General features: G+C 27.9%; 2 protein-coding genes across 2 annotated transcripts; both read left to right on the forward strand.

Annotated features, from left to right (window-relative positions):
• Nucleotides 1–1,635: 1,635 nt before the first annotated feature.
• LOC108778599 (major royal jelly protein 1) lies at nt 1,636–3,798 on the forward strand. Its single transcript, XM_018545818.1, has 6 exons — nt 1,636–1,828; nt 2,056–2,231; nt 2,401–2,619; nt 2,794–2,965; nt 3,265–3,491; nt 3,601–3,798. Exons 1-6 carry the CDS (start codon nt 1,636–1,638, stop codon nt 3,796–3,798), a joined length of 1,185 nt encoding a protein of 394 aa, XP_018401320.1.
• Nucleotides 3,799–6,145: 2,347 nt separating this feature from the next.
• On the forward strand, nt 6,146–8,831 carry LOC108778597 (major royal jelly protein 1-like). The gene is made up of 6 exons (XM_018545815.1): nt 6,146–6,338; nt 6,566–6,741; nt 6,910–7,128; nt 7,857–8,028; nt 8,271–8,497; nt 8,634–8,831. Exons 1-6 carry the CDS (start codon nt 6,146–6,148, stop codon nt 8,829–8,831), a joined length of 1,185 nt encoding a protein of 394 aa, XP_018401317.1.
• Nucleotides 8,832–12,299: the final 3,468 nt, after the last annotated feature.

The following is a 12,299-nucleotide window of genomic DNA, read 5'->3' on the forward strand; positions in this document are numbered from 1 at the left end:
TTTTGATCATGATAAAAATCTCGATCTCAGATAATAAAACAAAAAGGATGACAGTAAAAAGCAAGTTAATATAAGGTCATTTTTAAGTCATTTGAGATCGAGATTTTTATTACGATCATGAATATCAAAAAATGACTAAATTCGGTCTACATACCATATATGACGTCAAATTGACATTATTTTGATTGTCTCGTTCTCCTTGCAATGATTCAAGAATTCGTAAAATTTCTGATAGCACTTTATTGAGAATATTTCTCCATTTCTCCGACCTCTGTTGAAAAATGCCATTAATAAAAAGAAAACATTATATACGTATAAGCGCTCCATCGAGAGTAATTTACTTCATCAATAAAATTGTCATTTACTGTCAATATGTATGTCAATAAATATACTTATGATAAAATATACTTAACGATTTTTAACTTTGTTCAAACAGTTCCTTAGAGCTTTGTGTTTCGAAATATTAAAATTTATTTTTTCTTTCTAAAGTTTTATCTGCATATATAAACATTGCATCAAAGTACATATAGATATGCGTATAAACAATATTATTATCGATTATAAGCTGCTCGCTTTAGTAAACATTATATTAATCGTAACGGTACTATTATTTATGGCCTTATGTGTTGAAAGATAAAATGAAGTACCTAAGCATGTATGCTAAAATATATGATACGACCACATAAAATACAAATTAAGATACAAATTATCAATTTTGCCAGTCTGAAAAGTCAATTGGAAGTATTGCAACAGATACATTAGTTATACGATTGTAATATATATAATTACTATATATACGTATAATAGTACATTTCTGATGACCCTACTGATAAAGTAAAGCATTGAGTTATTACTTATGTGTCAATATGCAAGTGTCAAAAACATTGCATATTATGGATTATAATAATAGCATATTATAATAAGACCTTTATAACGATTAACTATTGTTATCTGTAGAATAATGCAGCCTTTTAAAGCATCTTTATGAGCATTATGTATAAAAAAAAGTTATAAGTAGCAAGCGACTATTAGTTGCATTTGCGATATACATGTCTACCAGTATAGTCGTCACATTTACTGTTGCAATTCGAAAAGTTATACTTTATTTTTGAAAGACGTACGCAGTTTCAAAAATCACCTCGTCATTGCATTCTATAATTATATGAAAAATGTTAACTATATTATTTCAAAATGCAACTGTCTTAAAAGAGAAATAACTGTTAAATACAACTCATTACAGTTTGACAACATAAAAAACAAAATTCATTGCAACAACCAAAAAGGAATGTTAAGCTGCAGCAATATCTACTTTACTAATAATAAAAACAAAGAGATCAAACCAGAGATCCTAAAAATAGTGTGTTGCTAACTTCTTGAAATTCTTTATAGGATCTTATTCAAAATTTCCATCCTGCCTCTATATCGTAAGACAATATAATTTCAGCGAACACAAAATAATAACTGTTAATGGATTAATTTTTAATAAATATTTAATCATAAGAATACCTGTTCAATATTATTCTAGAAATTTAAACTTCTAACATCAAATAAAACCATATCGTAACAGAAAAAGTTCCGTTTATATAATACCTGAGTGACAACATTATTGTTTGTAACCTATACACAAAGGTAAAAATGAGGTATCTTTTTACTGACCTATTAATTTTGTGTATGACAATTGCGAGTTTTGGAATCAAAGTAAATTATAAATATGAATGGAAATATGCTGACTACATATGGGAAAGTAACGAACAGAAGGAAGACGCAATAAATTCTGGCAATTACAATCGTTCTATGTGCCTGTTATTCGATGTAGACAAAGCAAAAGGTAAATGGACATAGTAATTGTAAAAGTTGCAATAATTATCTGTAGAAATACCTTTATTAGCAAAAGCTTACTCTATAATATTTAACTACTAATCATATTGTGTGTTTATGAGTTTTAATATATACTTTAATGTTAAATGCAAGAGATAACACTGTCATATAATTAGTGTAATAAACATATTTTTTAATAACACAAGTAAGTTTTGTTTATAAATAATATCCTTATAGATGGTAGAATATTCATTACTGCTTCGAGAGAAATGGGCCATGGTGCACCTGCTACCTTGGCGACTATAACAGATGAGATAGGACCAGGAGGGCCACTTTTACGACCATATCCAGATTGGAGTTGGCATAATAGTAATTGTACGTGCGATGGTATTGTGAGTGTAATACGGGTACAAGTAAGTATCAATCTTTTATTCAATAGTTTTTGTCACATCTTATGCAAATTTATATATAATAATATTTGAATGATCGGTAATTCATTCTATATTGTGTATATTTATATATACACACACACTTGTAATCAGTTTGATAATATGAAACAGAGAATACTTGGTTTCACCTCAGATTAGGTGTAATCACCTCTTCGCTCTGGATACCGGTAAAATTGGACCAGACCAGATTTGTAATCCAAAACTATTGATATTTAACTTGAAAGATAATACGCTGGTAAAAACTATTTATATTCCATTGGATATTGCTAGTAATGCAACGGGTACTGGATTTTTGATGGAGTCTTTCGTTTATCTTCCTTGTAAATGCACGCATTTTCTGGATAAAATGATTGTTAGTATATCCTTTCTTAAATAAATCGTAATAACAAATATATACATGTTTTCCAAGACAAATATTATTTAGTTACACGTTTAACAATACATACATCTCGTATTTTGCTTTTTAAACGATTTAATTATAATAAAATTAATATAAATGCATAAAGATATTTGTCAAAACCTACAGATATTCATGTCTGATATACGAGGTAAAGGTTTAGTGGTGTACGACTCATGTGCAAAGAGTACGTGCAGAGTAGAATCTGATTACATGATACCCACTGAAAACTTCGCTTCCATAGGAAATCAAAAATTTCTTTTTGAAGGCGGTATTTTAAGTACAGTAACCCTTTACAATGGTGAGTATTCGCTTTCTAAAACAGTAAATGTTAATTTAATTGTAATTTCTATTATTTTTTTTCATTATAGTTACATGACAGATATTAAGAATCTTAACTATTATATGTAAACTCTTATACTTCGTACTTCTTATACTGCAAAAACATTTATTCCTCTTTTTTATTTAATATTGTATTATGATGATGTACATTTGTGTTAATACATATTTATAACAATTAAAACTTAAGTAATTTGGATTCAAGTTATCAATATTACTTTTTTAAATTTTTGATATTTTGTACATTTTTTTATATTTTAGAACTTTATTTTGTTACTACGCCGGGAATGAAAATTTATAAAATAAAAATTAAATCATTACTAAAATGTCCAAATAAAAAATTGGCTAATGAACTAACTAAAGTTGCGATTAAAATGCCAAGCGATTCGGGACAAATAGCATCAGCAAGACATTCAATATTTTATTCTGATAACAATGGAAATGCCATTTTGGGAACGAACGTCTTTAAAAAATCTGATGCAAACACGGTAAGATACCCAAAATCATTCTTTACGTATTAGTCTTAACTCTATTAATAATTATTAAATTTTATCGTCATCGTATGATCTTCCACTTTAAAAAAATATTAATTTTTAGGTGGTACTTGCTCAAAACGATGAAAAACTTCAAGGTTTAGGTTCCTTAAAAGTTTCAAGTTATTGGAATAAGCTAATTGGTCTATCAAATAGATATCATCTTTTCGTTCTCGGTACTGTAAACATAAATGAAATAAACTTCCGTTATTACGAAATGGATTTAGCAAAAATACAAAAAAAGATGGACTCGATGTTTTGAAACACGAAGTGTTAGTTATCATTCGTATTTTGACAGGCGTTTATGTTTTTAAATATAGAAATATTAATTAAAATTTCGATTCTGCACCCGTATATAACAATAAGTTTAGTTATATATTAATTTAAAACTGTTTTATTATTAGCATTACATACATTATTTATGTAAGTTTACATTGTGTATCTACACTGAGAAAACTGTGCATCGATGATCGCTAAATCGCTCAGCGCCTATTATTGTACCGATTACAAAAAAAATTTTCACAAAGAGATAAATACTGTGCGCGCGCTAGTCATCAAGCTGCTCTTTCTTGTAAACGTAACCATTGAGTAATATCAACCAATGTCTCATCAGTAAATTGTACTACCCTCGAGATGTTATTATAATTAATACACATGTAAACAAATTATAAATCATATTATATGTAGTAACGTCGATAAGAATATTACAGAAATTAAATATTAGTGATTGAATAATAATAAGTCACCTTTTGAAAACATTTACGTATTGGATTAAAGAAATGGTAAAAATAGCTAATATAATTCCACAATTTCATTTCTAATATATTATACATGTCTATATGTATTATTCAGTCATATTGTTTTACTGTTGCCAAAAAGTTATATTAACTGCATGAAAGAAATTCTAATTATTAAAAGATGTACACAATTTAAGATACTTGCTCGTTACCGCCGTTTATTGCATTGGGTGATTAGATGTAAAAGAATAATTACTGTCCAAAGCCATTCATTGCACCTTACAAAAAAATGCAAATTATTGTAAAATCAAAGAGAAGTGTTGTGCTGCAACAAAACCCATTTTATTAATAATAAACACAGAAATCAAATCCATTGGTGTCCTTATTCCGTAAACCTGTTAAAACTGTATTTCAAGAATTCGTAAAACTTTTGATTGCACTATAATGGAAATATATTTCATTTTTTTTTTATCTTTGTCGAAAGTGTCATTAATGTAAAAAGACATTATACATATAAGCACTTTCTCGAGAGTGCTTTATTTCTTTAATAAAACTACACTATTATTGTAGGAAGTTAATTTCTAAATTTATTATCATTTAATGTCAATATATACGCGACTAGATGTAATAAAATATATTTAACGGTTTAATTTTGTTCAAACAGTTCTTTAATGGTTGGAGTTTTAAAATATTAAAATTTATTTTTTCTTTTAAATGCTTATATAAATATTACATAAAAGATATTTATCAATATGCGTTTAAATAATATTATTGACGTCTATAAGCCGTTCGTTTCAGTAAAAATTACATATAGTAATAGTATTAATATTTAAGGCTCCTTGTGTTAAAAGATATGAGTAAAATAGGTATATACGCCAAATAGGATAATGCCACATAAAATATTAAGGCAAAAATCTGCCAATTAGAGAGATCGATTGGAAGTCTTGCAAAATGTACTCTCGATCCGTATAGGTTATATTGTTCTGTTCGATTATTAATGAGGAAAAGTAAAAAAAAATTAATTTTACTTGTCTTACAGTACATAACTATAAACATTAATAATTAAAATATGGTACGTTTCTGATGACCTTACTGACAAAAATAAAGCATTGAGTTGTTACTTACGTGTTGATAAGCCAGTGTAAAAAATGTTGTATTATAGATGTTATCATAAGTCCTTTATAACACATAATTAATAATATAGGTAGAAAAATGAAGCTTTTGAAGGTATCTACATCAGAATAGTCTATAAAAGTAGTAGCAAGCGATCATTACTTGCATTTGCAATATATGTGTTAATTAGTGTATAGTTGTTACAATACGAAAGTTATACTTTATTTTTAAAAGACGTATGCAGTTTCAAAAATCGCCTGGTTATTGCATTCTATATTTACATGTAAAAATATTAACTATACTATTTCAATAAGCAACTGTCTAGAGCAATAGCTGTTAAACACACGACTCATTACATTTTGAAAACATATAAAATGAAATTCATTATAAGAACCATAAAGAAATATTAAGCTGCACCAATATTTTCTTTATTAATAATAAAAACAAAAAGATCAAACGCATCAGATATCCTAAAAAAACAGTGTGTTGCTAACTTCTTGAACTACTTTACAGGATCGTATTCAAAATTTCCATTCTGCCTTTATATCGTAAGACAATATAATTTCAGCAAACACAAAATAATAACTGTTAATGGATTAATTTTTAATAAATATTTAATCATAAGAATACCTGTTAAATATTTTTCTAGGAATTTAAACTTCTAACATCAAATAAAACCATATCGTAACAGAAAAAGTTCCGTTTATATAATATTTGAGTGACAACATTATTGTTTGTAACCTATACACAAAGTTAAAAATGAGGTATCTCTTTACTGACCTGTTAATTTTGTGTATGACAATTGCGAGTTTTGGAATCAAAGTAAATTATAAATATGAATGGAAATATGCTGACTACATATGGGAAAGTAACGAACAGAAGGAAGACGCAATAAATTCTGGCAATTACAATCGTTCTATGTGCCTGTTATTCGATGTAGACAAAGCAAAAGGTAAATGGACATAGTAATTGTAAAAGTTGCAATAATTATCTGTAGAAATACCTTTATTAGCAAAAGCTTACTCTATAATATTTAACTACTAATCATATTGTGTGTTTATGAGTTTTAATATATACTTTAATGTTAAATGCAAGAGATAACACTGTCATATAATTAGTGTAATAAACATATTTTTTAATAACACAAGTAAGTTTTGTTTATAAATAATATCCTTATAGATGGTAGAATATTCATTACTGCTTCGAGAGAAATGGGCCATGGTGCACCTGCTACCTTGGCGACTATAACAGATGAGATAGGACCAGGAGGGCCACTTTTACGACCATATCCAGATTGGAGTTGGCATAATAGTAATTGTACGTGCGATGGTATTGTGAGTGTAATACGGGTACAAGTAAGTATTAATGTTTTATTCAATAGTTTTTATCACATCTTATGCAAATTTATATATAATAATATTTGAATGATCGGTAATTCATTCAATATTGTGTATATTTATATATACACAAACACTGTAATCAGTTTGATAATATGAAAAAGAGAATACTTGGTTTCACCGCAGATTAGGTGTAATCACCTCTTCGCTCTGGATACCGGTAAAATTGGACCAAACCAGATTTGTAATCCAAAACTGTTGATCTTTAACTTGAAAGATAATACGCTGGTAAAAACTATTTATATTCCATTAGATATTGCTAGTAATACAACGGGTACTGGATTTTTGATGGAGTCTTTCGTTTATCTTCCCGGTGAATGCACGCATTTTCTGGATAAAATGATTGTTAGTATATTCTTTTTTAAATAAATCATAATAACAAATATATACATCAAATAAATTAAAGAAGACTCTCGAAAATTTCAAATAACAAGAATAATCAGGCTAATGAGAGCTATTCCGCGGTTATTGGTGCGACCATATATAAGATATGTTAGAGTGTGAATATTATATACCACGTAAGTAGTTCCTCCCCCATTGCGCGCCGAACATCCGTCGAACTTAAAACGCAAATCTATTAACTACCGTAGTAATATCACAAATTTTTGATGCTTATAGCATCTAACAAGATCTTAATAATATGTTTGAAGACATATTAAAATCTTAAATTAAATATTAAAGAAAGAAATAAATTTAAAACTGAGAAAAATAAGAATTTGTGAAGAATATCACATAGATGCTATAAGCATCAAAAATTTGTGATATTACTACGGTAGTTAATAGATTTGCGTTTTAAGTTCGACGGATGTTCGGCGCGCAATGGGGGGGGAACTACTTACGTGGTATATAATATTCACACTCTAACATATCTTATACATGGTCGCACCAATAACCGCGGAATAGCTCTCATTAGCCTGATTATTCTTGTTATTTGAAATATATACATGTTTTCCAAGACAAATATTATTTAGTTACACGTTTAACAATACATACATCTCGTATTTTGCTTTTTAAACGATTTAATTATAATAAAATTAATATAAATGCATAAAGATATTTGTCAAAACCTACAGATATTCATGTCTGATGTACGAGGTAAAGGTTTAGTGGTGTACGACTCATGTGCAAAGAGTATATGCAGAGTAGAATCTGATTACATGATACCCACTGAAAGCCTTTCTGTCGTAGCAAATCAAACATTTCCTTATGATGGCGGTATCTTCAGTACAATAACCCTTTACGATGGTGTGTACTCACTTTCTAACACAATGAATATTATTTTAATTGTAATTTGCATTATTTTATTTTATTATAGATACATGACAGATACTCAGAATATTAACTTAATTATTATATAAAAGTATAAAAGTACAGTTGTGTTAATGCGTGTTTGGAACAATATATAAAATACAAATCATTTCATTTTAAGTTATCAATATTATATTGTTAATTTCTGTGACTTTTTTATATATCTTTTTATATTTTAGATCTTTATTATGTTACTACGCCGGGAACAAAAATTTATAAAATAAAAATCAAGTCGTTACTAGAATGTCCAAATAAAAAAATGGCTAATGAACTAACTAAAGTTACAATTAAAATACCAAGCATTTCAGGACAAATAGCATCAGCAAGACATTCAATATTTTATTCTGATAACAATGGAAGTGCCATTTTGGGAACAAACGTCTTTACAAAATCTGATGCAAACACGGTAAGATATCAAAAATCATTCTTTACGTTAAAGACGATACCATAGGTATTACTATATTAGTCTTAACTCCATTAATAAGTATTAAATTTTATCGTCATTGTATGATCTTCCACTTTAAAAAAATATTAATTTTTAGCTGGTACTTGCACAAAACGATGAAAAACTTCAAGGTTTACCTTCCTTAAAAGCTTCAAGTTATTGGAATAAACTAATTGGTCTATCAAGTAGATATCATCTTTTCGTTTTTGGCACTGTAAACTTAAATGAAATAAACTTCCGTTATTACGAAATGGATTTAGCAGAAATACAAAAAAAGATGGATTCGATGTTTTGAAACACGAAGTGTTATTAGTTATCATTCGTATTTAGACAGACACATATATTTTTAAATATAGAAATATTAATTAAAATTTCGATTCTGCATTCGTATGTTATAACAATAATTTTAGTTATTAATTTAACACTGATTTATTATTAGCATTACATACATTATTTATGTAAATTTACATTGTGTATCTACACAGAGAAAGCTGCGCGTCGATGATCGCTAAATCGCTCAGCGCCTATTACTGTACCGATTACAAAAAAAATTTTCACAAAGCGATAAATACTGTGCGCGCGCTAGTCATCGCTAATTGGACAGTAATCACAGCTGCGCGCGCAGCACTGGTAGCTGTTTTGAATGCTACTCATCGCCTGCACGCGAAGCTCTGACAATGAGTACTGTGAAAAGGATTACTGTCCATCATCATTACTTGTTCGTAAAACAAATTTTCCGTACTAAGTACGTTTCTTCGTCCACGACACTTAACCGTCTACTGTTTATGTTTCGAAACATTTTGCTTGTTTAAATTCTTTTGCGCGCTGTAAGGACACATGTACGTCCGCGACACATTTTCGTTCGCTATTAATGACGTTATAGATACACGTTTCTTTTAGAGATGTGCAAAAAGATGAGCTTTAAATTTATTTGAAATAGAAATGTAAAGTAATTGTAATCTTTCCGTTTGGAAATACAAAATACGAAATGGATTTTAGACACCTATTTAGAATAAAAAATAGACGTGTATTTTTAAAATATTTATATTCTTATATTTAATTTTAAATGCTTATCTTATATATTAATTCTTATTTTTATTACGAACATTTTTTATAATTTTTTTATACTTTCTAATATTATTTTATAATTTTAATCCAAAATGAAAAACAATAGGAACAGGCAGAAATAATTTCAAAAATTAAATAAAATAAAAACAAGGCTACAACTCATTAAACGTTGTATACATATATATATATATAATATAACGTCATAAATAGCGGACGAAGAAGTGTCGCGAACGGACAAGTGTCCTTACGACTCGCAAAAGAATTAAAAAAAATGTTTCGGAACATAAACAGTGGACGATTAAGTGTCGTGGACGGAGAAATGTACTAGATAACTAGATGGTAAAATCTCTTACGAACAAGTGACGACGATGAAATATCGAACGATGAAATAGTAGAAGGTGAAATGTTTATAAACCTGAGTTTTGATCGAGTAATGCTTGAAATTGATTGTCTATAACCTTCTGAGGCGGTCATCTGAACTTTCAATAAGTAATAGTACAACTGTTGCGAAACTGCACTTTCTTGTAAACGTAACCATTGAGTAATATCAACCAATGTCTCATCAATAAGTACTACCCTCGAGATGTTATTATAATACACATGTAAACAAATTATAAATCATATTACACGTAATAACGTCGATAAGAATATTACAAAAGTTAAATATTAGTGATTGAATAATAAGTCCTTTTGAAGACATTTACGTATTAAATTAAAGTAATGGTAAAAATAGCTAATATAATTCCACAATTGCATTTCCAATATACATGTTTATATGTATTATTCAGTCATATTGTTTTACTGTTGCCATGCAAAAAGTTATATTAACTGCATAATTCTAATTATTAAAAGATGTACACAATTTAAGATATTTGCTTGTTACCGCCGCTTATTGCATTGCGTGATTAGATGTAAAAGAATAATTACTGTCCAAAACCATTCATTGCACCTTACAAAAAAATGCAAATTGTTGTAAAATCAAAGAGAAGTGTTGTGCTGCAACAAAACCTATTTTATTAATAATAAACACAGAAATCAAATCCATTGGTGTCCTTATTCCGTAAACCTGTTAAAACTGTATTTCAAGAATACGTAAAACTTTTGATTGCACTATAATGGAAACATATTTAATTTTTTTTTATCTTTGTCGAAAGTGTCATTAATGTAAAAAGACATTATACATATAAGCACTTTCTCGAGAGTGCTTTATTTCTTTAATAAAACTACACTATTATTGTAGGAAGTTAATTTCTAAATTTATTATCATTTAATGTCAATATATACGCGACTAGATGTAATAAAATATATTTAACGGTTTTTAATTTTGTTCAAACAGTTCTTTAATGGTTGGAGTTTTGAAATATTAAAATTTATTTTTTCTTTTAAATGCTTATATAAATATTACATAAACGGTATTTATCAATATGCGTTTAAATAATATTATTGACGTCTGCAAGCCGTTCGACTCAGTAAAAATTACAAATAGTAATAGTATTAATATTTAAGGTCCCTTGTGTTAAAAGATAAGAGTAAAATAGGTATATACGCCAAATAGGATACTGCCACATAAAATATTAAGGCAAAAATCTACCAATTAGAGAGATCGATTGGAAGTCTTGCAAAATGTACTCTCGATCCGTATAAGTTATATTGTTCTGTTCGATTATTAATGAAGAAAAGTAAAAAAAAATTAATTTTATTTGTCTTACAGTACATACCAATAAACATTAATAATTAAAATATGGTACGTTTCTGATGACCTTACTGACAAAAATAAAGCATTGAGTTGTTACTTATGTGTTGATAAGCCAGTGTAAAAAATAATGTAATATAGATGTTATCATAAGTCCTTTATAACACATAATTATTAATATCGGTAGAAAAATGAAACTTTTAAAGATATCTTCATGAGAATAGTGTATAAAAGAAGTAGCAAGCGATCATTAGTTGCATTTGCAATATGTATGTTAATTAGTGTAGTGTTACAATCCGAGAAAGTTATACTTTATTTTTAAAAGACGTACACAGATTAAAAAATCGCTTTGCTAGGGCATTCTATAATTACTTGTAAAAATTTGTACTATACTACTTCTATATACAACTATCTGTATCTTAAAAAAAAAATTGTTGTTAAACGCAAATCATTACATTTTAAGAACGTATAAGATATAAAAAACCATAATAATGTTGAAGGACTCTTTATAATAAAATAATATAAACGAATTTAAAAACAGTATATATATTTGCGCACGTCTTACAGCGTTGACTCCTAACAGCTGTTTTTAAATTTGTTTATAGTATAAGATATAATTCATTACAAAAAACAAAGAGAAATATTGTGCTGCATTAATATCTACTCTATTAACAATAAAGCGAATAGATCAAACGCATCAGAGATGCTTCTTTCTCAAAAAACAGTGTGTTACTAACTTACTGAAATTCTTTACAAGATTTTATTCAAAATTTCTTGCCTACTTCTGCATCGTAAGATGATGTAATTTCAGCAAACATAAAATAACAATTGTTAATAGATTAATTTAAAAAAAATATTTAATCCAAAGAACATCTATGCAATATTTTTCTAAAAATTCGGAATTCTAACTTGAAATTAGACCTTTTCTTAACATGAAAAGTCCCGCTTATTTAATTTCTCAGTGACAACATTATTGTTTGCAACTTATACACAAAGCTAAAA

The sequence above is a fragment of the Cyphomyrmex costatus genome, unplaced genomic scaffold, assembly GCF_001594065.2.
Source record: "Cyphomyrmex costatus isolate MS0001 unplaced genomic scaffold, Ccosl1.0 scaffold502, whole genome shotgun sequence".
Lineage (NCBI taxonomy): Eukaryota > Metazoa > Arthropoda > Insecta > Hymenoptera > Formicidae > Cyphomyrmex > Cyphomyrmex costatus.